Source organism: Gopherus flavomarginatus, chromosome 3, assembly GCF_025201925.1.
Source record: "Gopherus flavomarginatus isolate rGopFla2 chromosome 3, rGopFla2.mat.asm, whole genome shotgun sequence".
Taxonomy (NCBI): Eukaryota; Metazoa; Chordata; order Testudines; family Testudinidae; genus Gopherus; species Gopherus flavomarginatus.
Window position 1 is genome coordinate 753,266 of NC_066619.1, and position 27,951 is coordinate 781,216.

The 27,951-nt window shown below is 56.5% G+C and overlaps 1 protein-coding gene across 3 annotated transcripts; it reads right to left on the minus strand.

Annotated features, from left to right (window-relative positions):
• Window positions 1-729: 729 nt before the first annotated feature.
• Window positions 730-27,951, minus strand: LOC127046549 (avidin-like). Of its 3 annotated transcripts, none has more exons than XM_050943730.1 (4): window positions 27,677-27,887; window positions 6,123-6,333; window positions 2,491-2,623; window positions 730-1,032 (listed from the first exon to the last, which is right to left on the minus strand). In XM_050943730.1, exons 1-4 carry the CDS (start codon window positions 27,746-27,748, stop codon window positions 957-959), a joined length of 492 nt encoding a protein of 163 aa, XP_050799687.1. In that variant the 5' UTR covers window positions 27,749-27,887; the 3' UTR covers window positions 730-956. The 3 variants fall into 3 exon arrangements, with proteins under 3 accessions (XP_050799687.1, XP_050799686.1, XP_050799685.1); XM_050943729.1 differs by lacking the exon at window positions 27,677-27,887 and adding an exon at window positions 14,094-14,236; XM_050943728.1 differs by lacking the exons at window positions 730-1,032; window positions 2,491-2,623; window positions 6,123-6,333 and adding exons at window positions 21,669-22,279; window positions 24,095-24,215; window positions 25,818-26,031 and having other exon boundaries at window positions 27,677-27,951.

Sequence of the window (27,951 nt, forward strand, 5' to 3'; positions counted from 1 at the left end):
GATATGCTGGAGGTTAGGGCCAACAGGAGGGTGGGTCACTGCACTGCTGGGGACTTTCTCCCATCAGGAGAGGAGCATCTTCACTAGTGCACTACAAGTGCACAGCCACATGGGTGCAGCTGCACTAGTGCCGTGTGTCACGAGAAGACCTGACTTCAGGTGCTACAATAGGGCCCGATCCTCCCCTGGAGCTTTGTGCAACCAACTGAGGGCAGGGCCCGAGGGAAAACCTAGTATCAAGCTCAGGCGCTGCCCTAAGAGCATCTCTGGCCCCCTGCCCTGGCGGAATTGGATGCCCTGCACAAAACAGTCACCCTGTGCTGGGTTCGTCCAGAGTGTTACGCCTCCAGTGGAGGGTTTCAAGGGAGAACCACACAGAACTGAGCCCTGTTTTTCCAATGGAAAATGTTCCAAGGTGGGCGGCGCCGGATGCCCAAGAGAAATGAAATCTCGGGCTGAGAGCGCTGGACAGGAACCTCCTGAGCGAAGGGCCGTTTAGCAGGAAGGGCATTTCATCGGGGCTGTACAACGGCTGTTGCACTCTCTGTCCCAGGCAATGGGCAGTCAGCAAAGGAGCAAACCAGGGGGATGAACCTGCCAAGGGGCGTCCCAGGAAGGGCCTGGCTCATGGGAGAGAATCCAGCACCTGGCAGGGAATCCAGAGAGGGGCAGGTGGGAATCACGGCTCAGCAACAGCTTCAGCCCAAGAGCAGTAAAAACACCAGAGACTCATTTGCCTCCGGCGCTAGAACTTTACTGGGAAAAGAACTTAACTGCAGAGTCAGGGGCGCAGGCAGTGACTCTGGGGTGGGGGGTAACCGGAGAGCGAGGGGAGATGGAGACAGAGAAGGCACCTCTGCAGCCCAGCAAATGGCCCTGACACTGGGCGAAACGCTCTTGAAAGATTCCAGATTGGGGTGGGGGGTGCAGGACTCCTGGGTCACGGTGCTGCTGGGTCACCGGGCACTGTCGCTACTCATGGATTCGCGCATGTTCTGCCCCTTGATCCGGGTGAAAACGTTTGTGCCGACCCTGCAGGGAAGCGGAGCTGAGGTTACTGGCCCAGCACGGGCCTGCGCTCGGGGCTGCCCCATACATGGACAGAGGGAGTGGAAGGGGATGCAGGGCACAAGGTGCATTAATCTGAGATGGAGAGAAGCCCAAAGAGGCACCTCCTTCATGCTCCACCTCACAGGGTAGCCAGCCGTCCAGCCCAGGGAGGCAGCGTGGCTGGGAGCACTCTGCACTGGCATGGCCTCAGTGCCACCCAGCAGTACCCAGGGGAGCGGGCACGGGCTCTGGGGGCTTCTTATCCAGCCATCCCCAACTGAGTGGGTCAGCAAGGCCACCCTTGGGCTCTTCCCTGGCACTGACTCAGTTCCCTGGGGATGCTGCCGCTCACAGGATGCCCACACCCCCGGTGGGCTGCTCACCCATTAGCGAGTTCTCGGAGAAGAGCTGTGGGAGGACATGGCCCTGGCCCTGGCCTGACCTGCCGGGGATCACACACAGCCCTGGGGTGTGACAGGGCCCAGGGAACTCAGCAAACCTTCATCCCCCCGTAGCAAGTGTGATGGAGTAGGGGCTGTCTGTGTGGGGAATGGGAGAGTAGGGGAGGACTTTAGGGGATGGACGATACCGGAGTGTGTAACCTGAGCTAGGTAAGGGAGGGGAACGGTCAACACCTTTGCCCAGGAAAGAGGACAAAGGAAGGGAGTGGCAGGAGGGAAGCAGTTTTGAGTTGGGGTTTTTGGGGCTGTGTGGGCGGAATTCAGGGGATCCTAGCTAGGATCCAAGCACCCTGAAAGCCCAGAAGGACTCGATGGAGGGGTCCTGACTGTGCCTACAAGCTCTGCTGTAACCTGCGTTCCTGTTATCCAATAAACATTCTGTTTTACTGGCTGGCTAAAAGTCACTGTGGGTCCCAGGAAGAGGGGTGCAGGACCGGACTCCCCCACACTCCGTGACAGCAAAATACACGGATTCCTAGATTGCTAGGCCAGAAGGGACCACTGTGATCTGTGTCTGACCCCTGCACGGCACAGGCCCTAGGACTGGTCCAACCCCCTGCACGGCACAGGCCCTAGGACCAGTCCGCCCCCTTGCACGGCACAGGCCCTAGGATTGGTCCGCCCCCTGCACGGCATAGGCCCTGGAACCGGTGCAACCCCCCTGCACAGCACAGGGCCTGGGACCAGTCTGACCCCTGCACGGCACGGGCCCTGGGACCGGTCCGACCCCTGCATGGCACAGGGCCTAGAGCACATGGGTGGGTACCCCAAGAGTTTGTGATTTGGTGCCGAGAGCCCTGCCCTGCCCTGCCCCACTCATCCCACATGGGGTTCCCTGTATCTCCAGCACCACAGCCTAAGATCTGGGTCGGGATCCCAGCCCTTGGCACAGCGACAAGCAGAGATGGGGCCAGGCCCTGCAGTCCCAGCTCTGCAGGTGGCTCCTTCGCTCCTGGGCAGCCTGTGCCCAGTCACCCACCTGGTTGCTTTCCAGTCGGCACCGGGGGATCCAACCTCCTGGCGCAGCAGCCACATGGTCTGCAGGGTCTCCTCTCCCTGGTCATCCACGAAGCACTGGCCCACGAAGACGCTCATGGAGTCTGGTGGAGACTCTGACAGGTGACAGAGTGACAGGGTCAGGGCTGCTTGCTCTGAGACACCCCCCCCCACAGGACCCCCAGACAGAGTCTGCAGTCTGCAGTGTCTCCCCAAGTCTGGCTCCAGTCCCAGGGGAGGGTCAGTGCAGTGATCCATTCTAGGGGGAATCGGGGGGGGGGCAGGGAAGTTGCGGCGGGGACAGATCATTGAGCGTGGAATGGGGAGAGGGAGAGAAGCAGCTGTCCAAAGGAGGTTTCTGCAGCAGCAAGTGATTTCAGCCTTCCCCATTGGCAGCACTGCCCCTCTTGTCCCCCTGCCAGGTCAGCCCATGGCAGGCGTTAATCACCCAGCACACCCCAGCCCCCGAGTGGCACGTCTGCAGAGACAGGCTCTGACTCTCATGCAACAGGACCCTGCAAAAGCCTCCTTCTCCGCGTCCGAATTCAGGCTCAAGGGACCCCACCAGCCCAGCAGGATGCCCCAGGGTCACCCTAACCCCTCCCCCAGACTCAGCTTGACCTTGGTAACCCCCAAGCTGGGTACCCCCCAAGCCATCACACTGAAGTGAAAAACAAGGTGAGTCGCTTTGCCCGCCTCAGTAATGGGCCTCCCTGCTGTTACCCTGTGATGTTATTGATAGAATCTGGGACCATATAGAACATGGTTGCAACCAGGGTCCTGTAGTGGCACCAGATCTTATGTAAAGGGGGTCATATAAGGTGTCTAAGACCAAGTTATAAGTTACTGATTATGATTATGCTGTCTGTATGTCTGTATCATTTTGTAGCTGAAGTTATGAATATTGGCTCTATACTGTCTGTATTTCAAATTTGTGCTGTGTTACTGCGAAACATCCCAAACAAGTTTGATGTTAGCTCTGCCCAGCCTGCTTGATGGCCCATTAAGGACCATCAGCTACACAATTGACCCATGGAGAGAAGGCAGATACGCCTTATAACTCAGCAAAGTATGCAGGGACTTGCCCATGTGACTCCAGACTCCATTTTACTGTAATTTCCACGGTAAGAACAAAGAGGTATTCTTACACCTGGAAAAGAATATATAAGGCTGATGCCTCATCTCCATCTGGTCTTCAGTCCTGCTTCTTACCTCTGGAGGGACTTTGCTACAAACTGAGGCTCTGAACAAAGGACTGAATGACCCATCCCAGCAGGGGATGTTCTCCAGAGACTTGATTTAAACCTGCAGTTTACTCCATCTCTGCTACAAGCCTGAACCAAGAACTTTGCCATTACTGTATGTAATTGATTCCATTTAACCAATTCTAGCTCTCATCTCTATCTTTTTCCTTTTATGAATAAACCTTTAGATTTTAGATTCTAAAGGATTGGCAACAGCGTGATTTGTGGGTAAGATCTAATGTGTTATGTTGACCTGGGTCTGGGGCTTGGTCCTTTGGGATCGAGAGAACTGTTTTCTTTTATTGGGTGTTGGTTTTCATAACCATCCATCCCCAGGACGAGTGGCACTGGTGGTGATACTGGGAGACTGGTGTGTCTAAGGAAATTGCTTGTGTGACTTGTGGTTAGCCAGTGGGCTGAAACCGAAGTCCTTTTTGTCTGTCTGGTTTGGTTTGCCTTAGAAGTTAAAAAAAACCAGCCTAGGGCTGTAACTGTCCTGTTAGAGCAATTGGTCCTGAATTGGCACTCTCAGTAGGGTCCCGCCAGAACCACATTGTCACAGTACTGGTGGTGATACTGGGAGACTGGAGTGTCTATGGAAATTGCTTGTGTGACTTGTTGTTAGCCAGTGGGGTGAGACCAAAGTCCTCTTTGTCTGGCTGGTTTGGTTTGCCTTAAGAGGTGGAAAAACCCCAGCCTGGGGCTGTAACTGCCCTATTTAAGCAATTGGTCCTGAATTGGCACTCTCAGTTGGGTCCCACCAGAACAGCATCATCACATACCCCTCTCAGACCGTGCGGCTGGCCCAGCGCAGGGCCCTGTGGGTCATTTAGTTCTGTAGAAGAAATGGGTCTTAGAGCCAGGCATCTGGGGTGCAAACATGGCAGGCGAGAGCGGCTTTGCTGGCAGCTCCGAGCCCTGCCCAGTCAGCCCTGGGCCCCACAGCTCTCCCCATAGGTGCCGACCCTGTGGGCGCTCCGGGGCTGCGGCGCTCCCAGCTCGTCCCAGGGCCAGGCGCCCAGTGACTGGGCTGCGCCTATCGCTACATCTCTGCTCTTCCTGACCCCCCTTCCCAAAGGAACCCGCAGGGACACCCCCAGCCTCAGGCCTGTGTGCGCCCGGCCTTGGGACACAGGCTGCTCCTTTCGGCCCCTGCCCCCATAGGTGCTGGTTCTAGGGGTGCTGAGGCTGGGCACCCCCTGACTCCCCCAGGGTGTGCAGCTTGCTTCAATGGCTCCAGCCTCCCACTAGCACCCTGCCTCCCCTCACCATCACCCCATGGGGAGCGCGGTGGCTGGACCGTCACTTCAAACCCGTTTGACCCATGCCAGACCAGCCAGGGCGGGCTGCGTTTCCATCACTGGCCCCCTCCCATCCCCCTCCAGCCAGCAAGTGGGGGGTGACTGGGACACCCCCGGCCCCTCCCCCGGCCTGTAGGCCATTTCCAAATCCCAGTGCTGCTTCCTCCTCAACAGCTCCAGGGGCACAGAGGCCAACTTCTAGTGTTCCCCGGGGGGGTGCTTTACCCCCACTCCACCCCTCCCCCGCAGCCCTTCCCTCGCCCCACCTCTTCCCACCTCCACTCTGCCCCTCCCCCGCAGCCCCACCCTTGTCCCACCTCTTCCTGTCCCCACACTGCCCCTCCCCATGGCCCCACCCTCACCCCACCTCTTCACTCCCCCACAGCCCTTTCCTCACCCCACTTCTTCCCACCCCCACACTGCCCCTCCCCCACAGCCACGCCCTTGCCCCACCTGCAAGGGCAGCCACCCACAGCACCTGCCTTCCAGCCCCCTCCCCAGTCAGAGCCCGCCCCCTCCCCGCCTTCAACGCTCTGCCCCAGTGTAGCCCTCCCTTGCCATGATGTGTCACCCCCTCCTGCTCCTTGTGCAGTCACAACCGTCCCCCCCCACGACTGGGGCCCCCGGCTCACGCTCACCCCCAGCCCCCCCGGGCTTGGGGCCCCCCGGCTCACACTCACCCCATGGCCCTGGGCCCCCCGGCTCATGCTCACCCCATGGCCCTGGGTCCCCCGGCTCACGCTCACCCCCATGGCCCTGGGGCCCCTTGGCCCACGCTCACCCCCCCAGCTCCCCCCGGGCCTGGGGCCCCCAGGCCCACTCTCACCCCCCAGACCCTTCTCCCCGGACTTGGGGCCCCCTGGCCCATGCCCCCCCGGCCCCCCTGGGCCTGGGCCTGGGGCCCCCTGGCCCACGCTAAACCCCACAGACCCCCCTGACAGCCCCTTCCCTTAAAGAGGCCAGCCCTCCCCAAGAGCGGGGAATGAGATCCCCAGGCTTGTCAGCCCCCCTCAGACCACGCTTACCCCCGGCTCCGCCTGGCCAGCACCGAGGCAGCGCAGGCTACACACCTGAGAACTGCCACTTCACGGTGAAACCGAAGGTTGGCTGCTCCGTCGGGCTGGCGCCGTGCTGGATTCCATGCAGGCGCGACGCCAGGCGGTCAGCCTTGGGGGCCATTGCCGCAGAGAGGTATGAACCCGAGAACGCTCCAGCCTCGCTGAGTTCAGATACAACCATCTTGCAGCCCACGCTGCTCCTCCATGATCCGGACAGGACACACTGGAAAGGGAGGGACACAGTTGGCAGGACCAGGGGCCCCCCACACCATTGCAGGGTCCGATGCTCAGCCGAGGTGATGGCCCTGCCAGCGGAACGCAAGGCACTAACCACTCAAACCAGAAATGAACAACGAAGTCTTCGTGTGCGCTCTGCTTCCGGAGCTCTCCAGGGGAGCCCCTTCCCTCCTGTGACCCCATAACGAACTGAAAACATCCTAAACCATAAACACAGAACTGGGGGACTCCTCTGCTCCTCGCACTGGGGGGGGCTCTGCTTCTGGAGCTCTCCAGGGGAGCCCCTTCCCTCCTGTGACCCCGTAACCAACTGAAAACATCCTAAACCATAAACACAGAACTGGGGGACTCCTCTGCTCCTCGCACTGGGGGGGGGCTCTGCTTCCAGAGCTCTCCAGGGGAGCCCCTTCCCTCCTGTGACCCTGTAACCAACTGAAAACATCCTAAACCATAAACACAGAACTGAGGGACTCCTCTGCTCCTCGCGCTGGGGGGGGCTCTGCTTCTGGAGCTCTCCAGGGGAGCCCCTTCCCTCCTGTGACCCCGTAACGAACTGAAAACATCCTAAACCATAAACACAGAACTGGGGGCCTCCTCTGCTCCTCGCGCTGGGGGGGGCTCTGCTTCTGGAGCTCTCCAGGGGAGCCCCTTCCCTCCTGTGACCCCGTAACGAACTGAAAACATCCTAAACCATAAACACAGAACTGGGGGCCTCCTCTGCTCCTGGGGGTGGGGAGTCTGTTTTCTCCTTCCTAACCCATGGGATGGGGGAGCTGTCCTCCATTCTCTCGCCACCTGCTCCCTCTCCCCACAGCCAGAGGAGCCTACTGAGGCAGTTGCAGGTATCTGTGCCTGAGAGCAGTGGAGGCCCAGGCTGGGCGAGGGTCCTGGAGAGCGGACAGGCCCCATGGCACTCATACGGGGATGGGATGCTAAGCTGTATCACACTGTTCGGCCACGAGGTGGTGCTGTGTGGCCCACACTGTATTTAAGCCATTGTGGGCCATCCCTGGCAGGCCATTCAAGGAGCTGCAAAATACAAACTGGCCCACAATCACAACACTTACGCTAGACAAAAAGATGTGTCTTTAAATCAGGTTGGCTGACATGTTTTACCTGACACGTCTTAGAACCCTGTCTGACGAAGTGAGTATTCACCCACGAAAGCTCATGTCATGCTCCAATACGTCTGTTAGTCTATAAGGTGCCATAGGATTCTTTGCTGCTTTTACAGATCCAGACTAACATGGCTACCCCTCTGATACTTAGAACCCTAGTGTAGACAAGGCCTGCTGTAGTTTGAGTATTAGTTGGTCAAGGTGAACCCTATTTGGGAGCCTAGGCTGCACAGAACCAGCTCACACATGTTAAAATACAGCTCATCTGGCTGGGTTTAAAAATGTTACTTAAAACATTAGAAACCTGTTTTCGAGAACCTGCCCTTTTCCTAGTCCCAGGTCTAGAACAATCGGGCCCTTCCTCCCCGAGGGCAGACAAGGGATTGTCACCCTATGAGATATTGCTGAGTCCTGCCAGTTGGCTCGTATAACCTGGGTAACCAGAGGGGCGGGGAAAGCTGAGCACAGCTACACTCAGCATCCTGCTTTGTAAGCTGCCATCTTGGTGGTGATGGGGGACTTCAACTACCCAGAGACCTGTTGGGGAAATAACACAGCAGGGCACAGGTTATTCAAAACGTTCTTGGCGTGTATTGGAGACAGTTTTGTATTTCAGAAGGTGGAGATGGCTACTGGGGGGAGGCTGTTCTAGATTTGATTTTGACACATAGGGAGGAACGGGTTGAGAAGTTGAAAGTGGAAGGCAGCTTGGGTGGGAGTGATCATGAAATGAGAGAGTTTGTGATTCTAAGGAACGGTAGGAGAGAGAACAGCACTATAAAGACAATGGATTCCAAGAAGGCAACTTTAGCAAACTCAGGGAGTTGGTAGGTACGATCCTATGGGAAGCAAGTCTAAGACCTTGGCTACACTGGCGCTTTACAGCGCTGCAACTTTCTCGCACAGGGGTGTGAAAAAACACCCCCCTGAGCGCTGCAAGATACAGCGCTGTAAAGCGCCAGTGAAAACAGTGCCGCAGCGCTGGGAGCGCGGCTCCCAGCGCTGCAAAGTAAACCCCATCAGGATGTGGAGTACGTGCAGAGCTGGGAGAGCGCTCTCCCAGTGCTGGTGCTGCCACCACACTCGCACTTCAAAGTGCTGCCGTGGCAGCGCTTTGAAGTTTCAAGTGTAGCCATACCCTGAGGGGAAAAATTGTTCAAGAGAGTTGGCAGTTTCTCTAGGAGACATTATTAAGGGCACAGGAGCAAACTACCCCATTGCACAGGAAAGACAGAAAGTGTGGCAAGAGACCACCCTGGCTTAACCAGGAGATCTTCAGTGACCTGAAACTCAAAAAAGAGTCCTACGAAAAGTGGAAACTTGGTCAAATTACAAAGGATGAATATAAACAAATAACACAAGTCTGTAGGGACAGGATTAGAAAAGCCAAGGACAAAACGAGATTAAACTACCTAGAGACATAAAGGGTAACAAAAACCCCAAACCATTCAACAAATACGTTAGAAGCAAGAGGAAGACCAGGACAGCGTAGGCCCGTTACTCAATATTGTGGATGGCTCTGTTTGCAGGCAGCCTTCCTGTGGAGTCAGGCTGGGAGGAATGAAGGCTTGGGGTCTTACAGTGACATGTGATCATGTCACCTGAACTGGAATCCATCTTTAACCTGGTGCTTTTCAGTTGAGAAGTGGGGGTGGGAACCCAGAGAAACAGAGGATTCCCGCCTTATGGAAAAGATATGTAAATAGGTGGAAGAGAACAAGGAAGGAACCATCATGAAGAATCCCCTAGCTACCACCTGAGCTGGAACAAGAGCTGTACCAGGGGAAAGAATTGTGCCCAGGCCTGGAAGGCATCCAGTCTGAGGAAAAAACTTACTGAAGCATCTCTGAGGGTGAGATTATCTGTATTCAGTTTGACTAAACATAGATTTGCGTGTTTTATTTTCTTTTGCTTGGTGACTTCCTCTGTTCTGTCTGTTACTACTTGGAACCTCTTAAATCCTAGTTTCTCTATTTAATAACATCACTTTTTACTTATTAATTAACTCAGAGTATGTGTTAATACCTGGGGTAGCAAACAGCTGTGTATAGCTCTCTATCACTGTTATAGAGGGCGAACAATTTCTGAGTTTACTCTGCATAAGCTTTATACAGGGTAAAATGGATTTATTTGGGTTTAGACCCCTTTGGGAGTTGGGCATCTGGGTGCTAAAGACAAGAACGCTTCTGTGAGCTGCTTTCAGGTAAACCTGCATCTGTTAGGAGACATGATTCAGACCTGGGTCTGGATTTGCAGCAGGCTAGCGAGTCTGGCTCAAACAAGACAGGAGACTGAAGCCCTAAGCTGATGGGGCAGGGAAGGCAGGGGCAGAAGTAGTCTTGGCACATCAGGTGGCAGCTCCGAAGATAGTTTCTGTGATCCAACCCATCACAGTACACTTATAAAGTTTGCGGATGATACCAAGCTGGGAGGGGTTGCAAGTGCTTTGGAGGAAGGGTTAAAATTCAAAATAGTCTGAACAAACTGGAGAAATGGTCAGAGGTAAATAGGATGAAATTCAACAAGGACAAATGCAAAGTGCTCCACTTAGGAAAGAACAACCAATTGCACACGTACAATGACTGCCTAGGAAGGAGAACTGCAGAAAGGGATCTGGGGGTCAGAGGGGATCACAAGCTAAATAGGAGTCAACAGTGTAATGCTGCTGCAAAAAAAGCAAACATCATTCTGGGATGTATCAGCAGGAGTGTTGTAAGCAAAACACGAGAAGTCATTCTTCTGCTCTGCTCTGCGCTGATTAGGCCTCAGCTGGAATATTGCGTCCAGTTCTGGGTACCGCATTTCAGGAAAGATGTGGACAAATTGGAGAAAGCCCAGAGAAGAGCAACAAAAATGATTAAAAGTCTAGAAAATATGAGCTATGGGGGAAGATTGAAAAAAATTGGGTTTGTTTAGTCTGGAGAAGAGAAGGCTGAAAGGGGCCATGATACCAGTTTTAAAGTACATAAAAGGTTATTACAAGGAGGAGGGAGAAAAATTGTTCCTAACCTCTGAGGCTTGGACAAGAAGCAATGGGCTTAAATTGCAGCGAGGGAGTTTTAGGTTGGACATTAGGAAAAGCTTCCTAGCTGTCAGAGTGATTAAGCACTGGAATAAATTCCCTAGGAAGGTTGTGGAATTTCCGTCACGGGAGATTTTTAAAAGCAGGTTGAACAAACACCTGTCAGGGATGGTCTAGATAATACTTAGTCCTGCCCCGAGTGCAGGTCTCTGGAGTAGAGACCCCTGGAGATCCCTTCCAGTCCTACAATTCTATGATCTACCAGATGTGGTGGGGACCCCCAGTAATAATAACGCTTCCAGCACTTCTCCCAGATGTTCCCCCACTTGCTAGTGAGCCTGACAGGCTTTATTCTCTGCAGCCCAAACGCACCCTTTGTGCTGCTCGTGGGTCCATTGCTCCTCATTTGGGGAGATTTACAATGAAACAGCCCCTGGAGCTTGTCTCATCCCTGCACTTTATGGGAGACAGAATCTCCCCGGCTGTAACAGACGTCGGGGCTTCCAGCCAGAACAAAATTCCTGCAGGGAGAAAGGCTCCACTCCCTCCCCACCTCCCCAAGAGAACCGAACTCCCACTCCAGCCTGCCCACAGCAGGAACCCCCTACATGAACCTGATCCATCCCAGAGCCAGCCCCCAGCCCCCAGTCCCCTTGCCCTGCCCAGCCTGAGACACCCCAGAGCCAGCGCCCAGCCCCCTCGGCCCCTCACCCTGCCCCGGCCTGAGACACCCCAGAGCCAGCGTCCAGCCCCCTCGGCCCCTCACCCTGCCCCGGCCTGAGACACCCCAGAGCCAGCGCCCAGCCCGCTCGGCCCCTCACCCTGCCCAGCCTGAGACACCCCAGAGCCAGCGCCCAGCCCCCTCGGCCCCTCGCCCTGCCCCAGCTTGAGACACCCCAGAGCCAGCACCCAGCCCCCTCGGCCCTTCACCCTGCCCCAGCCTGAGACACCCCAGAGCCAGCGCCCAGCCCCCTCGGCCCTTCACCCTGCCCCAGCCTGAGACACCCCAGAGCCAGCGCCCAGCCCCCTCGGCCCCTCACCTGCCCAGCTTGAGACACCCCAGAGCCAGCACCCAGCCCCCTCAGCCCCTCACGCTGCCCAGCCTGAGACACCCCAGAGCCAGTGCCCAGCCCCCTTGGCCCCTCACCCTGCCCAGCCTGAGACACCCCAGAGCCAGCACCCAGCCCCCTCGGCCCCTCACCCTGCCCAGCCGGAGACACCCCAGAGCCAGCGCCCAGCCCCCTCAGCCCCTCACCCTGCCCAGCCTGAGACACCCTAGAGCCAGCGCCCAGCCCCCTCGGCCCCTCACCCTGCCCAGCCGGAGACACCCCAGAGCCAGCGCCCAGCCCCCTCAGCCCCTCACCCTGCCCAGCCTGAGACACCCCAGAGCCAGCGCCCAGGCCCCTCGGCCCCTCACCCTGCCCAGCCTGAGACACCCCAGAGCCAGCGCCCAGCCCCCTCGGTCCCTCACCCTGCCCAACCTGAGACACCCCAGAGCCAGCGCCCTGCCCCCTCGGCCCTTCACCTGCCCAGCCTGAGACACCCCAGAGCCAGTGCCCAGCCCCTCGGCCCCTCATGCTGCCCCAGCCTGAGACACCCCAGAGCCAGCGCCCAGCCCCCTCAGCCCCTCACCCTGCCCCAACCTGAGACACCCCAGAGCCAGCGCCCAGGCCCCTCGGCCCCTCGCCCTGCCCAGCCTGAGACACCCCAGAGCCAGTGCCCAGCCCCTCGGCCCCTCATGCTGCCCCAGCCTGAGACACCCCAGAACCAGCGCCCAGCACCCTCGGCCCCTCACCCTGCCCCGGCCTGAGACACCCCAGAGCCAGCGCCCAGCCCCCTCGGCCCCTCGCCCTGCCCCAGCTTGAGACACCCCAGAGCCAGCGCCCAGCCCGCTCGGCCCCTCACCCTGCCCAGCCTGAGACATCCCAGAGCCAGCACCCAGCCCCCTCGGCCCTTCACCCTGCCCCAGCCTGAGACACCCCAGAGCCAGCGCCCAGCCCCCTCGGCCCTTCACCCTGCCCCAGCCTGAGACACCCCAGAGCCAGCACCCAGCCCCCTCGGCCCCTCACGCTGCCCAGCCTGAGACACCCCAGAGCCAGCGCCCAGCCCCCTCGGCCCCTCACCCTGCCCAGCCTGAGACACCCCAGAGCCAGCGCCCAGCCCCCTCGGCCCCTCACCCTGCCCAGCCGGAGACACCCCAGAGCCAGCGCCCAGCCCCCTCGGCCCCTCACCCTGCCCAGCCTGAGACACCCCAGAGCCAGCGCCCAGCCCCCTCGGCCCCTCACCCTGCCCAGCCGGAGACACCCCAGAGCCAGCGCCCAGCCCCCTCGGCCCCTCACCCTGCCCAGCCTGAGACACCCTAGAGCCAGCGCCCAGGCCCCTCGGCCCCTCACCCTGCCCAGCCTGAGACACCCCAGAGCCAGCGCCCAGCCCCCTCGGTCCCTCACCCTGCCCAACCTGAGACACCCCAGAGCCAGCGCCCAGCCCCCTCGGTCCCTCACCCTGCCCAGCCTGAGACACCCCAGAGCCAGCGCCCAGCCCCCTCGGCCCCTCACCCTGCCCAGCCGGAGACACCCCAGAGCCAGCGCCCAGCCCCCTCGGCCCCTCACCCTGCCCAGCCTGAGACACCCTAGAGCCAGCGCCCAGGCCCCTCGGCCCCTCACCCTGCCCAGCCTGAGACACCCCAGAGCCAGCGCCCCGCCCCCTCGGCCCTTCACCCTGCCCAGCCGGAGACACCCCAGAGCCAGCACCCAGCCCCCTCGGCCCCTCATCCTGCCCAGCCTGAGACACCCCAGAGCCAGCGCCCAGCCCCCTCGGCCCCTCACCCTGCCCCAGCCGGAGACACCCCAGAGCCAGCGCCCAGCCCCCTCAGCCCCTCACCCTGCCCCAACCTGAGACACCCCAGAGCCAGCGCCCAGGCCCCTCGGCCCCTCACCCTGCCCAGCCTGAGACACCCCAGAGCCAGCATCCAGCCCCCTCGGCCCCTCACGCTGCCCAGCCTGAGACACCCCAGAGCCAGCGCCCAGCCCCCTCGGCCCCTCACCCTGCCCAGCCTGAGACACCCCAGAGCCAGCGCCCAGCCCCCTCGGCCCCTCACCCTGCCCCAGCCAGAGACACCCCAGAGCCAGCACCCAGCCCCCTCGGCCCCTCACCTGCCCAGCCTGAGACACCCCAGAGCCAGCGCCCAGCCCCCTCGGCCCCTCACCCTGCCCAGCCTGAGACACCCCAGAGCTAGCGCCCAGCCCCCTCAGCCCCTCACCCTGCCCCAACCTGAGACACCCCAGAGCCAGTGCCCAGGCCCCTCGGCCCCTCGCCCTGCCCAGCCTGAGACACCCCAGAGCCAGTGCCCAGCCCCTCGGCCCCTCATGCTGCCCCAGCCTGAGACACCCCAGAACCAGCGCCCAGCCCCCTCGGCCCCTCGCCCTGCCCCAGCTTGAGAAACCCCAGAGCCAGCGCCCAGCCCCCTCGACCCCTCACCTGCCCAGCCTGAGACACCCCAGAGCCAGTGCCCAGCCCCCTCGGCCCCTCGCCCTGCCCCAGCTTGAGACACCCTAGAGCCAGTGCCCAGCCCCCTCGGCCCCTCACCCTGCCCAGTCTGCCCCATACCTTTCTCTCTGAAGAAGTGCTGAGGGTCACCAGAGCCAGGGTGAGGATCAGGGAGAAGCCGATTTTCCCCATCTCCACTTGGAGTAGAAGCCGCCTGCAGAAGCCAGTTGAGTCTCCCAGGCACTTAGTCTGGGGCCACCCGTCAGGCCCTGTCTTTATATCCCCTTGCAACAGGCTGGGGCTGCAACCTGAGCTGTGTTGGTTCTCTCTTTGCTGGCAGTTCCCAGAAGTGAGCGGGCACTTCGGTTATTTTGTTTGTATCTCACTGAAATTCAATCTCCAGCCCAAGCCGCTGGCAGGGCCAGCAAGACAAAATGAAAAGAAGCCGTGTGACCTGGGCAGTGATATGAGGAGTGCGGTCAGTGCCCAGCTATAGATAGATCCCAGCACACGGCAGAGGCGGACAGAGACCAGCAGGGCCGTTGGCCTGCAGTGAGAGCTGAAAAGGTGCCTGGCTCTGAGGGCTATGCCCTGCCATGGCTCATGGGGTGTGCGAGGGCACATTACCTGGGCCGGCGAGAGAGCTGATGGCAGGACAAAGGTTCTCCGTGTGCCATGCACGGGAGCGCAGGGGCAAGGTGGGGCTGGAGACCATTAGCAGTCAAGATCCTGAGTCTCTGAATGGTCACCAACGCTTTCGGAAATAATGACATTACATATTCGCCAGCACCTGCCCCTGCCTCCTAGACAGGTGCAATGAGTGATCTGGGGCCAGCCTCTCTTAGCCAACACTTTGCAGTTGTAACTTCCCATCTGCCATTCTATTATTCTGCGGCCATTCAGGACTAGGCTGAATATGTGAAAAATCCATAATCCTCTTTGAAGATCTTAGAATCTTTGCTAGCAAACTGAGGGCCAGTTCCAGTCCTTGTTCGTTTAGCAGTTCCACAGCTGGCAAAAGCAGCTTCATGCTTTTCTGTGGCCTCATGGTCTCCCTAAGTCAAGAACAATACACAGCCTTTTCCTTACCAGTCTCAGGCCTCCTTCCCAGCAACTGGATTCTCTGTGGGGATACCTGTAGCCAGTTAGTTCATGCTATCAATGAATTGTGTTGTGACCATGCTGTAACCTCCTATGTTATTTCTTGTGTGATATCAGTAGGATAGGACTGTCAGAGGGACAAGGATGTAGGAGGGATGAGTGTGCATTAGGTATATAAGTGAAGCACGATTGTAGTGCAAGGCCTACAGGCTGAGGCTTGTAAGATTTCTGCTTAGCCTCACCAGGTTTAAGGCAGCCTGACACAGGTAGATGACCAGTAGTGATCCTGTGCCAGTAAGGTAACCTGATTACGGTAATGGAGGTGCCTGCCAGTGATGTTCTGGGAAAACAGACCGCCGTGTACCCATCTAGATGGCAAGGTTCCTGATAGTAACATCATGGACAGTTCTGCTTTGACCGCAGGCTCCCATGAGAAGAAGGTGAATTAGGAAAACACTGTATGAAAAGTGGGGCACCAGACAAAGTATGGGGTGTGGAAGTACAGACAAGGACAAGGTGTTAGAACCCTTATGCATATGCATTTGTGTGAGGCGTGGCCAAAACCACAAGATAAAAGGGGTCCCTGGCAGGGACAGTGTAGGAAGACCCTGAGGGAAGGCCCCAGCAGGAACCCCCCCGCTATTGATAACTGCCTGTTGAGAGGGCCATCAGAGCAGATGAGTTTGGATACAGCAGTAGCTCAGGTTGTGTGCACCCAAGTGTGATTGCAACCTTAGTCATTTGCTGAGTATAACTTATCATACAAACAAACTCTTCACTTGTAACCATGCGTGGTCGCTGCATTCATTCTGTGCATCTCCTCAGTGTCTCCCACTGTAAGAGAATTGCCAAGGTAACATTCATCCTATTGATCTGAACAGTGGCGCCATGGGAGCCAAACTCACTCTGGAGGGATGATGTCATTTGTAATGAAGCTGCCTCTGGCTGGACACAACTGAGAATATCAGTTAAGGACAAATTGCTCAGAGCAGGGCAGTTAGAGACCAAGGCTGGGTTTCCTTTACTTTTAAGGCAAACCAAACCAGCTGAACAGAGAGGACTTCGGTCTCACCCCACTGGCTAACCACAAGTCACACAAGCAATTCCCTCCGACACTCCAGTTTCCCACTATCACCACCAGTGCCACTCCTTATGGGGATGAATGGTTGTGAAAACCAACACCCCAGTAAAAGATAAAAAGTTTCTCCCAGTCCCAAAAGACTAAGCCCCAGACCCAGATCCATATATCAGTCAGATCGTACCCACAAATCACGCTGTTGCCAATTCTTTAGAATCTAAAATCTGAAGGTTTATTCATAAAAAGAAAGAGAGATTAGTGTTAAAATTGGTTAAATGGAATTAAGCACATACAACAATTGCAAAGCTCTTAGTTGAGGCTTGTTTCAGGCTTCATGGGATTACTGCTGATTTAAACCAATCAAGTCTCTGGGGTACAAACATCCCAGCTTGGATGAGTTGTACAGTCCTTTGTTCAGAGCTTCAGTTTCTCGCAAAGTTCCTGCAGAAGTCAGAAGCAAGACTGAAGACAAAATGGAGGAGTTTCCAGGGCATTTTATATCCTCTGCCATATGGAAGGACCCCTTTGTTCTTACTGTGGAAAATCACAGCAGCCAGGTGGAATTTGGAGTCACATGGTTGTGATGAACTAGGAATGTTCTTAATGTTTTCTCTGAATACTGTGTTGGTGCCTCAGTGTCCCCATGGCAGTGCTTAAGTATCTAGCAGAGCAAAGGGCCAGTGCACCTAAATGCCTGACCCTCTGTCTCCTAGCAACTGATGTCCTAGGCCCCTCCTCTGCAAAGGTGCCAACTGAAGGTGTTGGAGACAAAGAGATCAGGTGACCTCCTGGCCCGGGAAAGGGGCTGAGCAGAGAGGAGGGGCTGGGGGGGGTTGTTAGTCTGGAGCTGGCTAGGGACGAGGAGTGAAATGCAGACGTGGGGGTCTGGCTCACTGCCCCCCAGAATGGACCCCGCCGAGGAGTCCGGTTTGCTGTACCTACAGCTCTGTTTTAGACCCTGTTCCTGTCATCGAATAAACCTCTGTGTTACTGGCTGGCTGAGAGTCGCATCTGACTGCAAAGTGGGGTGCAGGACCCTGTGGCTTCCCCAGGACCCCGCTGGAGTGGGCTCACTGTGGGAAGCGCATGGAGGGGCAGAGGTTGCTGAATGGTCCAAGGAGAGACCGAGGAGGTGAAGAGGTGTGAGCTTCTTGCCCTGAACAAGTCTGCTCCAAGGGAGAGGAGGCTCCCCAAACTCCTGCCTGGCTTGGTGGGGAGCAGTTCCAGAGCATTGCCTGGTGACTCCGTGACAATGGTGAAGTCACATGTCCATGCATGACTCAGTTCTTTACAGGTAGACCGGCCATTGCTCACATGCTGCCTTGAAGATTCCCAGGGAGGCTTCTCATATGTGGATTGGAGTCTCCCAAGGTGCATGCGAAGAAGTGAGCTGTAGCCCACGAAAGCTTATGCTCAAATAAATGTGTTAGTCTCTACGGTGCTACAAGTACTCCTGTTCTTTTTGCGGATACAGACTAACACGGCTACTACTCTGAAACCTGTCAGTTAAGCGTTTCTTGATTGGGCACTTAATCTGCAAATTCCTTTCTCAAGAAGCTGAGGAATGCTTCACTCAGGGCATGGCTACCCGTGCGGATGTAGAGAGCCGTGGGAAAGCGCTGCCGTGTGCCCACACTGACAGCTGCCAGGGCACTGGCCTGGCACATTGGCGGCCCTTGCAGCGGCATTGGCAGCAGTGCATTATGGGCAGCTATTGCAGCATGCTTTTCAAATGTGGGGGTGGGGTGGAGTGTGGCAGGGAGCATGTTGTGTGTATGTGGGGGAGAGAGAGTGGGTTTTTGGGGGGCTGAGAGCAGGTCAGAGTGCTGTCTTGTAAGCTCAGACAGACCCCCCCCTTCCCCACCCCCGCCTCTCTCCGTCACACACAGCATTCCACACTAATGGTTGGTTTGTCTCGGAGCAGATAAGCAGCTGGCTGTCAGAAACAGAGCGTTCAAAGGGCATTTCCACATTCCTGCAGTGACTGGACCTAAGGGGATTATGGGACCTTTCTGGAGGTTGACCAGAGCGCAGTAATGCAACACCTCATTCACACTGATGCCCGGGCGTTGTAGCCAGGCTCAGCAAGCGTTATCCCACTCGCCGAGGTGGAGAACCAGGAGCGCTCCAGCCAGGGAGTCCGGGCGCACTACATGCCTTGCCAGTGTGGACAAGTCGGGAGTTAGGGCACCCAGGCCTGCTTTAATGTGCTGTAACTTGCAAGTGTAGCCAAGCCCTATGGCTACTTTAGAATCAAACACATTGAGATATCAGAGGAGCCTTTTCAGAAGGTGGATATGGACTTAGTGGGACCCCTCAGCAAGGCGACTGGGTCTGGGAAGAAATACATTCTGGTGGTGGTAGATTTCGCTACCCACTACCCTGAGGCAGTGGCTCTGTCCTTTCTCGAGGCGGACACGGTGGCAGACACGCTTATGACCAGTTTCAGCAGAGTGGGGGTCCCCAGGGAGGTCTTTACAGAGCGGGGTCCAATTTCATGTCAACCCTGCTCCAATGTTTGGGTGGGGGCCGACACACCTGGGCCTCGGCATATCACCCTCAGCTCAACGGGCTGATGGAGAGGTTCAATGGGACCCTAAAGATGATGCTGAAGAGCTTCATGAACCAGCATCCTCAGGACTGGAACAATTATTTACCCCATCTGCTGTTCGCATACAGTGAAGTGCCCCAGGAATCAAACGGGTTCTCTCCTTTCGAGTTGCTGTGCATGAGGAGAGTGAGGGGATCCCTGGACTTGGTGAGGGATGAATGGGAGGGGAAGGCCTCCCCCAATGGATAATCACTGGTGGAGCATGTACTGACTTTCTGGGAAAAGCTAGCTGAGCTCATGGGCTTGGCCAGGGAGAATCTAGTCAGGGCTCAAGGGAAGCAGAAGATCTGGTACAACTTCATGGCGCGTGCCTGCTCCTATGCCACTGGGAACCAGGTGAAGGTTCTCATCCCTGAGAGAAAAAACAAAACACAACCCACTCTCCTGTAAGGTGTTCCCCATTCAGAGTCACGGGGAAAACTGCCCAAGACCTGGAGAGAGATTTTTAAGGTGAAGAGTGATCCAGCAGTCCTCTATCCCTTGGGCCTCCCCGTGGTGCAGGTATCCAAAAAGGACAAGTTGATCTGGTTTTGTGTGGCCCATTGGGCACATGGGGCAGGAACGTAGGGATGGGTAATACAGAGCCCACAGGGTCATTTCAGTCCATGCTTATGCTTTTCTGGGGTGATGGGTAAAGCCCCTCCCCAGAAAAAGAAAAAAAGGAGGGGCAGAAGGCCTGGCTGGAGCCCTAAGCATGGCTAACAGTGTGGACCAGAGGTTGGGAACCAAAGTAGGCCTGGCCTTGGCAGAAAAGTAGCCACCAGGAATTGGCCGACCAAGTCAGCACATCCCCGACCGGAGTGGACGGAACAAGAACGCCAGGAGTTCTCAAGTAACTACGTAAGCACATTCCCAAGACCCCGTAGAGGAAGACGCCGACACTCGTAAGAGAAGGATGGGATGACAGGATAATGGAGGAGGATGTTTGGCTCGCACTATCAGGTACAAGGGTGGTGTCACGGGGTGCAACTCTCATCACCAGACTGGCGCCTCCTGCTGGTTGGGCTGAGGATCAGCTCGAGGCTGACGCCCATGTCCGCAGTCTGCACACCGGCACTCTGTCTCTGCGCCTGCCTACGGCTCCTCTCTCAGCTCCCAGAACTGCCGTATCCTCTTCCTGCCTCAGCCCTCTGGCTAGGTCAGCATCTGGGCTTCCCCCTTCCATGTGTGTGTCTGTCTGTCTGTCTAACAGTCCAGCCTGGGCCAGTGGCGGGGACCTGGGCCTGCCTACTACTCCGGGCCCCAGCCCAGAGACCCTGTAAATAGCAGACTCCTGCTGCCGCCCTGCAACCTCAGTCAACGTTGCTTTATTTCCCTGGGCCACTTCCCCAGGGCCCCAGCATCTTCTTTGCCCTCACCTCAGGGCCTCAGCTGCTCAGTCCCAGGAGCCAGCCACTGCTCTGGCCAAGGGGCTGACAGCTCTCTCAGCCCCACAGGGACGCAGTCCTTACCCCCTGGGCTCCCAGCAGCAACTGCCCTACTCTGCTCTGCAGCTCCCTTTTGTATGGATGTGCTGGGTCCTGATTGGCTCTTCCTCACAGCCCTTCTCCTATTGGCTGCTCCCTGCAGCCTCGCCAGGGTTCTGTTAACCCCTTCTCTGCCAAGAGGGGCAGATGCCCCACCACAGGTGTTTACTAACAACATCTGGAGCGCAATGCTCAACTTGTTTGTATCAATGTATAAAAGGAGAAGTCATAGGAGGGACATCTTTGTAGAGGCCGAGGGGCCAGGATCTCAGAGCGCTGACTGAGCCTTTATCTAGCCACGGGCGTACCTGTGTTAGTGTCCCTGTGACCCACTGGACAGGGAGCTAGCATTGTGCTTTGCTGACAATAAACCTGGCCGAGTGCCTTCACCACGAAACCGAGCCTTTGGTCTTTCTCCACAGATAACGGGAAGTCAGCTGAAGCAGTGCGCATACTCAAAGCTAGTGCAGCTGACTGAGAGTCCAAGAACACTGCACTGAACAGCCGTGGCAACTCTCTGCAGCGCTAACAACAAAGGAAAATGCCAAGTGTTCCACTGAGGAAGGAACAATCAGTTGCACACACACAAAATAGGAAATGACTGCCTAGGAAGGAGCACTGCGGAAAGGGATCTGGGGGTCATAATGGATCACAAACTAAATATGAGTCAACAATGTAACATTATTGCAAAAAAAGCAAACATCATTCTGGGATGTATTAGCAGGAGTGTTGTAAGCAAGACACGAGAAGTCGTTCTTCTGCTCTGATTAGGCCTCAACTGGAGTATTGCGTTCAGTGCTGAGCACCACACTTGGGGGAAAACATGGACAAATTGGAGAAAGACCATATTGTCCGGAGACTCTTCCTGACAACGCATCCCACCCCCCCACTCCCTCCTGCACCCCAACCCCTTGCACTGAGCCTCCCCCTGCATCCCAACCCCCTGCCCCAGCCCTACATTCATGGCCCTGCATACAATTTCCCCACCCAGATGTGGCCCTCGGGCCAAAAAGTTTGCCCACCCCTGGTCTAGATAATATCTAGTCCAATCCCTGCACTGAGGCAAGACTAAGTGACTTCTCCAGGTTCCTTCCATTTCTACAATTCTGTGATACAGACAAACCAACAGGGAGTACAAGGAAACTACGAGACCATATTAGTCAGCATGATGGGCCGTTGAGGAGGGGATTGAATTTCTGAGAGGGAGAGAGATGGGGAAATATATTCGCAACCCAGCACTCCTCACCGATGGAGTAGGACACTTGTACATTAAGCAGTTTCCCATCACACTCCTTGTCCCAGGTCACTGTGCAGTAGTAAGTAGCCTGCTGCAGATGGTGAACTAAGAACTATTTTCAAATAATAACAACACAGAATGGCACAATATTTTTCCATTGGAACAAAGTTTATTTGGTACCCAGAGTCCAGCACTCACGAAGGGCTGAAACTTTCTAAGAGAAATGAAGCTTTGAGCTGGGAGCACTGACTAGCACGGAGTTAATATGAAGGCCATTTGGAAGGGGAGCACCATTTCCCTGGGACTTTAGTAAGGCTGGTGCAATCTCTGCCGTAGACTGATGGAGAGCGAGGAAAGGAGCGAATAAAGGGCAATAAAGCTGCCAGGAGAGTCCTGGAAAGACCCCAGCTAATGGGAGAGATTTCAGGATCCTCCAGGGAAGTAGGAGAGGGGCAGGTGGACGCCATGAGTGAAAAAGCCAAGAGCAATAAGAACACAAGAGACTCACTTGCCTCCAGCTCTAGAGCATTGCTGAGAAATGAACTAAACTGCATCACTAGGGGCGAGGGCAGTGACTCTGGGAGGGGTAACCAGCGAGCGAGGGAGCAGTGGAGACAGAGACGGGCGACTGCTGGGCAAGATGCACTTGAGAGCGCCCAGGAAAAGTCCAGACCAGGTGGGCACAGGAGCCGTGGAGCTGGAGGGTGTGTTCACTGTGCTGGTGGAGCTGGAGTATCACAGGGTGGAGAGTGCTGCTGAAGGATTTTTCCTGGCTCTAGATTTCGTTTCCGGGTGAAAATGTTTGTGCCGACTCTGCAGGGAAGCAGAGAGCTGGTGTTACTGGCCTAGCACGGGCCTGCACTCGGGGCTGCTCAACACAAGGAGAGGCAGGAGCACCAAGTGATTCACAAATTCCAAGGCCATCGTGATCATCTAGTTCAGAGGTCGGCAACCTTTCAGAAGTGCTGTGCCGAGTCTTCATTTATTCATTCTAATTTAAGGTTTCACGTGTCAGTAATACATTTTAATGTTTTTAGAAGATCTCTTTCTACAAGTCTATAATATATAACTAAACAATTGTTGTATGTAAAGTAAATACGATTTTTAAAATGTTTAAGAAGCTTCATTTAAAATTAAATTAAAATGCAGAGTCCCCCAGACCAGTGGCCAGGATTGGCCAGTGTGAGTGCCACTGAAAATCAGCTCGTGTGCCGCCTTTGGCACCTGTCCCATAGGTTACCTACCCCTGATCTAGGCCGACCTCTGCACGGCTCAGGCCCTCGGACCGGTCCGACCCCTGCCTGGCACAGGGCCTGGGACTGGTCCAAGCCCCCTGCATGGCACAGGGCCTGGGACCGGTCTGACCCCTGCATGGCACAGGCCCTGGAACCGGTCCGATCCTCTGCAAGGGACAGGCCCTAGGATCGGTCCAACTCCCTGCACGGCACAGGCCCTGGGACCGGTCCGACCCTCTTCGCAGCACAGGCCCTGGGACCGGCCCGACCCCTGCACAGCACAGGTCCTGGAACCGGTCCAACCCTCTGCACGGCACAGGGCCTGGGACCAATCTGACCCCTGCACAGCAAAGAACAGAGACTTGCCCTGAATTCAATCCTGCGACAAGTCCAGAAGCAGGAACTGAAGGAGAACAAATCTTTTAGACAAACATCGCATTGATGACCTCTCGAGGTCCCTTCCAGTCCTAGAGTCTATAAATCTATGAATCTATGAATCTTGATTTAAAAGTTGCCTGCAATGGAGAATTCATTGCGGCCCTTGCTAAGCTCTTCCAGTGATACCCTCACTGTTTTAAAATTGTGATTTATTTCTAATTTGAATTTGTCTAATTTCAACTTCCAGCCATGGGCTCTAGCTATAGCTTTGCCGTTACACTGAAGAGCCCTTTAAAAGTGCGTCAGCCTGAGGAGAGAAGCCCAGAGAGGGACATCCCATCCCCAGGGCGCCTGGCCTGGGTGCTGAGCACCGCTGTCTGGGGAACATCCCTCCTCCAGGCTCCACCTCTCAGGGTAGCCAGCCGTCCAGCCCAGGGATGCAGCGTGGCTGTGAGCACCCTTCACTGGCATGGCCTCAGAGCTACCCAGCAGCACCCAGGGGGGTGGGCACGGGCTCTGGGGGCTGCTCATCCAGCCATCCCCCCCTGGGTGGGTCAGCAAGGCCACCCTTGGGCTCTTCCCTGGCACTGTCTCGGTTCCCTGGGGATGCTCCCGCTCACAGGATGCCGACACCCCCGGTGGGCTGCTCACCCATTAGTGAGTTCTCAGAGAAGAGCTGTGGGAGAACATGGCCCTGGCCCTGGCCTGATCCGCCAGGGGTCACACACAGTCCTGGGGTGTGACAGGGCCCAGGGAACTCAGTACATTTAGGGAATAAACCTTCATTCATAGTCACACCACCTCCTTCTCCTCCAGCCAGATACGGGGGCGGGGGGGGGCAAGGGTTTGTGATTTTGGGCTGAGAGCCCCACCCTGCCCTTCACCAGCTCATCCCGCACAGGCTCAGAGCCGGGTCGGGATCCCACAGTGCTGAGCAGAGACGGGGCCAGGCCCTGCAGTCCCAGCGCTGCAGGCAGCTCCTTTGCTCCTGGCCAGTCTGTGCCCAGTCACCCACCTGGTCGCTCTCCAGCCATCTCCAGGAGATCCGACCTCCTCACGCAGCAGCCACATGGTCCTCAGAGTTTCCTTCCCTTTATCACCAACGAAGCACTGGCCTACAAAGACGGTTGTTGAGTCTGTGAGGGAACCGGACAGGAGTCAGAGGGAGAGACAGTGCCACACGCTCTGTGTCCCGCAGATACCGAGCCCAGAGCTCAGGGTGGAGGGAGAGGGTGCGCTCTGTGTCGATGACATGACTCCCGTGCCACAGGCATACAAAGAGCCCCTCTCTCTGCCTCCGCAGCATCTCACCGCAATGACGCGCTTTCCCAGGCACCTGCCCAGACAGCGGAGCAGCACAATGACTCCATTTTCTGGGGCGGCTACATGAGACTGGGCAGGGTCAGGAAGGGGAGAGGCCTGCAGGCTGGGGGACACTTGGACTCCTCCGTCTCCCAGGCCCCACATGCCTAGGCCATTTCCAAAGTCTGCTGGCCACCAGATCTGCGCTTTTCTGTCCATGCACCAGGGCCCTATCTCCTTCAGGGCTTGGTTCGACCCGCTCTGCTGTGCACAGGCTCCTCTGGCCTCCCCAACCCACCCGTGCCCACGGCAGGCCATGCAAAGTGCAGCTGATATCTTCCTCCCAGGGTCATCTGATCACGCCATTGTCCTCCCTGTGATCAGCCACAACCCTGGCCTCTCTTGTAACCCAGCCCCAGGACCTCCTCCAGGTAGCCCAGCGTCCAGCCCGCCACAGCTGGTCAAGCCAGAGGCAGCTTTTGGAAACAGACTCCATCTTGACTTAAAGATTCCAGGCGATGGAGGATCCACCACATGCCCAGGTCAGTTGTCCCATTGGCTAATCACCTGCACTGGGAAAAAGTTCCACTTCATTTCTAATTTGGGTACATCTGGGTTCAGTTTCCAGACACTTTTGTCTGCTAGATTAAAGAGTCATCGGCTGTCAGGAAGCTCTCCACAGGCAGATCCTTGCAGGTTTATTGTCACTGCGCTAGCTGAGGTGAGTACCGGTGTTACAGCACTAGCCGAGCTGTCGGGAAAGCGACCGCACTGGAGTTACATGAGTGGCTGGATTAGCAGAACGATGGAATTAGCTGTTGATGAGTTGTTGTAACTGGAGATGTTGCACCCCTCCCCCCAACCATGCCCCTGAATTACTAGCTAGAGCCTCGGCATCACCCAGGCTTCATTCCCCCCACCCCCCGCCACCAATGGGCCAGCTAGCTGGGATTTAGGGCACCCTTTTACCTAAGCTAGACACGTGGGTGGGTGGCCAGGAGTCGAGTCTGGGGTGACTGTCAAACTATAACTGCTGTACACACCCATAGGCCATGATCAGACACCCCCATAACCTTCTCTTGTATCACGTCAATAGATTGAGCTGCTCTAGTCTCTCCGTGGGTGGCCGGTTTCCCAGAGCTCGAACCATCCTGGTAGCTGTTTTCTGACCCCTTTCCAGGACTGTAATATCTCTTGAGATGCAGACAGCAGAAACGGACATAGTAGCCAGTAACGGGCTTGCTGGTGCCATACACAATTCCTTTTAACCTCTCCAAATTGAACACAATTACTGCATTGAGTCACATATTTCCCCAAACCATTTCTGGCATGCCAACAAACCAAAGTAATCCTCCCAGTGCCCCTGGTGCCCCTGGTTCATGCTGACACTAACTCCCACCCCACCCCCCAGCCCCAAAGCAGCACGTGGTACGTACTCGAGAACTTCTCCCAGTTCACAGTGAAGCCGAAGGTCGGCTGGCTCCTCTGTGTAGTGCCATGCTGGGCTCCCTTCAGGGGCGAGCTGTGGATACAGTTGCTGGTGGCCGTCACAGCTGTGAGGTACTTGCCGGAAAATTCTCCTGCATCGTTAACTTTATCTATTTCCATCAGCGAGCCCAGCTCATTCCTCCACAGTCCGGACAGGTCACACTGAAAGGGGAGCAGACGTGGTCCCACGCACAATGCTGCACGGTCAGACACTTACCTGAGGCTATGACCCCAGGAGCCCCGAATGCAAAAGAGAGACCCTGCAAACTAGAAAATAAAAAACCCAAAGTGCCTCGCCTGTGCTCTGGCTCCTGAGATCCCATGGAACCAGCTGGTCACAAGAAGAACCTCTGACCCTGTTCTTTGTGGGCGTGGAGGCTGCGTTTCTAGTGGCCATAATTTCTGATGGAAGATTAATAAGCTCCTGTCTTTGTCCAGCAAAGAGCCCTCTGGGCAGGGTCCCAGTGCACCAGAGGGATGGCTTCGTAGATTCCCCTGTGTCTCGCCATGGTCAGCGTGTGCTTTTACTGAAATCCAAGCATTGCATTCCTCATGCTCGCTCCCACACCAGAGCAGCCTGCACTACGGAGCTTCCTGCTCCCAGGTCAGGGACAGGCCCTGCTGAGCACAGACATGAAGAGCTAGAGTCCGACGTTACACAGCGTGAAGCAGAGAATAGCCAACACCAACAGTTCAGAACGTGAATCCGACCCCGTGAATGTGGGGCTGGACGGGACCTGGAGAGGCCATCTGGTTCAGCCCCGTGCTGCCACAGACTTATGTTGTACCAAGACCATCTCTGAGAGGGGTTTATTTAACCTGCTCTTAAAAACCTTCAGTGCCGGGGATGGCGCAGCCTCCCCTGGGAACCTGCTGTGACGAAGTGGGCATGTTCGTGCTGTGTTCTGTGAATGCTGAGTGGGGAGTATTGACCTGGGAAGATTGCAGGGGAGTTGTGCTGGGACGGGCTGCACTGGGGAAGGGAAGATACCTGAGCTTGTAACCTGAGAACCCAGGAGGGGGGTTGGAGGCCAGGTGACACCTCTGCCAGGGACACTGGACAAAGGTGGGGGGAAGAGCTGGGGGGAGGCTGAGTGAGAGGCTGGAGGGAGTTTCAGTTTGGGAGCTGGCTGGGAAATGGAGAGGGGCCCCGATGAGGCTTCGGCTTCCCAACGGGGCTGTGGCCTCCCTAGGGGCCCCAGATGGACCTAACTAAAGGGGGTCCTGTGGTCTGTACTGGCAAGGCCTGTCTGGGACTGTGTTCCTGTCATCTAAATAAACCTTCTGTGTTACTGGCTGGCTGAGAGCCACGGTGAATCACAGGAAGCCGGGGGTGCAGGGCCTGGTCTCCCCCCACTCCGTGACACCTGCCCCAGTACTTAACACCCTGATGGCTGGAAAGTTTCTCTGACTATCTAACTTAAATCTCCTTTGGTGCAAACTGAGCTGAATCTCTCCCCCAGTGGACAGGGATAGCAGCTGGACACTGTCCTTTTCATGGCAGCCTGTTACAGACTGGACCCTGCTCAGCTGCCCAAGTTAGGCCTCAAAACAGAGAGGTTTAAAAAAGGTATTTTGTGGTTTTTGTCCTGTCAAGCTCCTGCTTCCCCTGACCCTGACCCCAGCACGTGCACAGCCATCACCTGCTGCCATTTCACCAGATCGATGGAGCAAAGGGATTCTGGTCCCTGCTGCAGAAACTATCACTGGAAAACCCCCTCGGCCCCTCACCCTACCCCGGCCTGAGACACCCCAGAGCCAGCGCCCCACCCCGTCGGCCCCTCGCCCTGCCCAATCTGCCCCATACCTTTCTCTCTGAAGAAGTGCTGAGGGTCACCAGAGCCAGAATGAGGATCAGGGAGAAGCCGATTTTCCCCATCTCCACTTGGAGTAGAAGCCGCCTGCAGAAGCCAGTTGAGTCTCCCAGGCACTTAGTCTGGGGCCACCCGTCAGGCCCTGTCTTTATATCCCCTCGCAGCAGGCCGGGGCTGCAACCTGAGCTGTGTTGGTTCTCTCTTTGCTGGCAGTTCCCAGAAGTGAGCGGGCACTTCGGTTATTTTGTTTGTATCTCACTGAAATTCA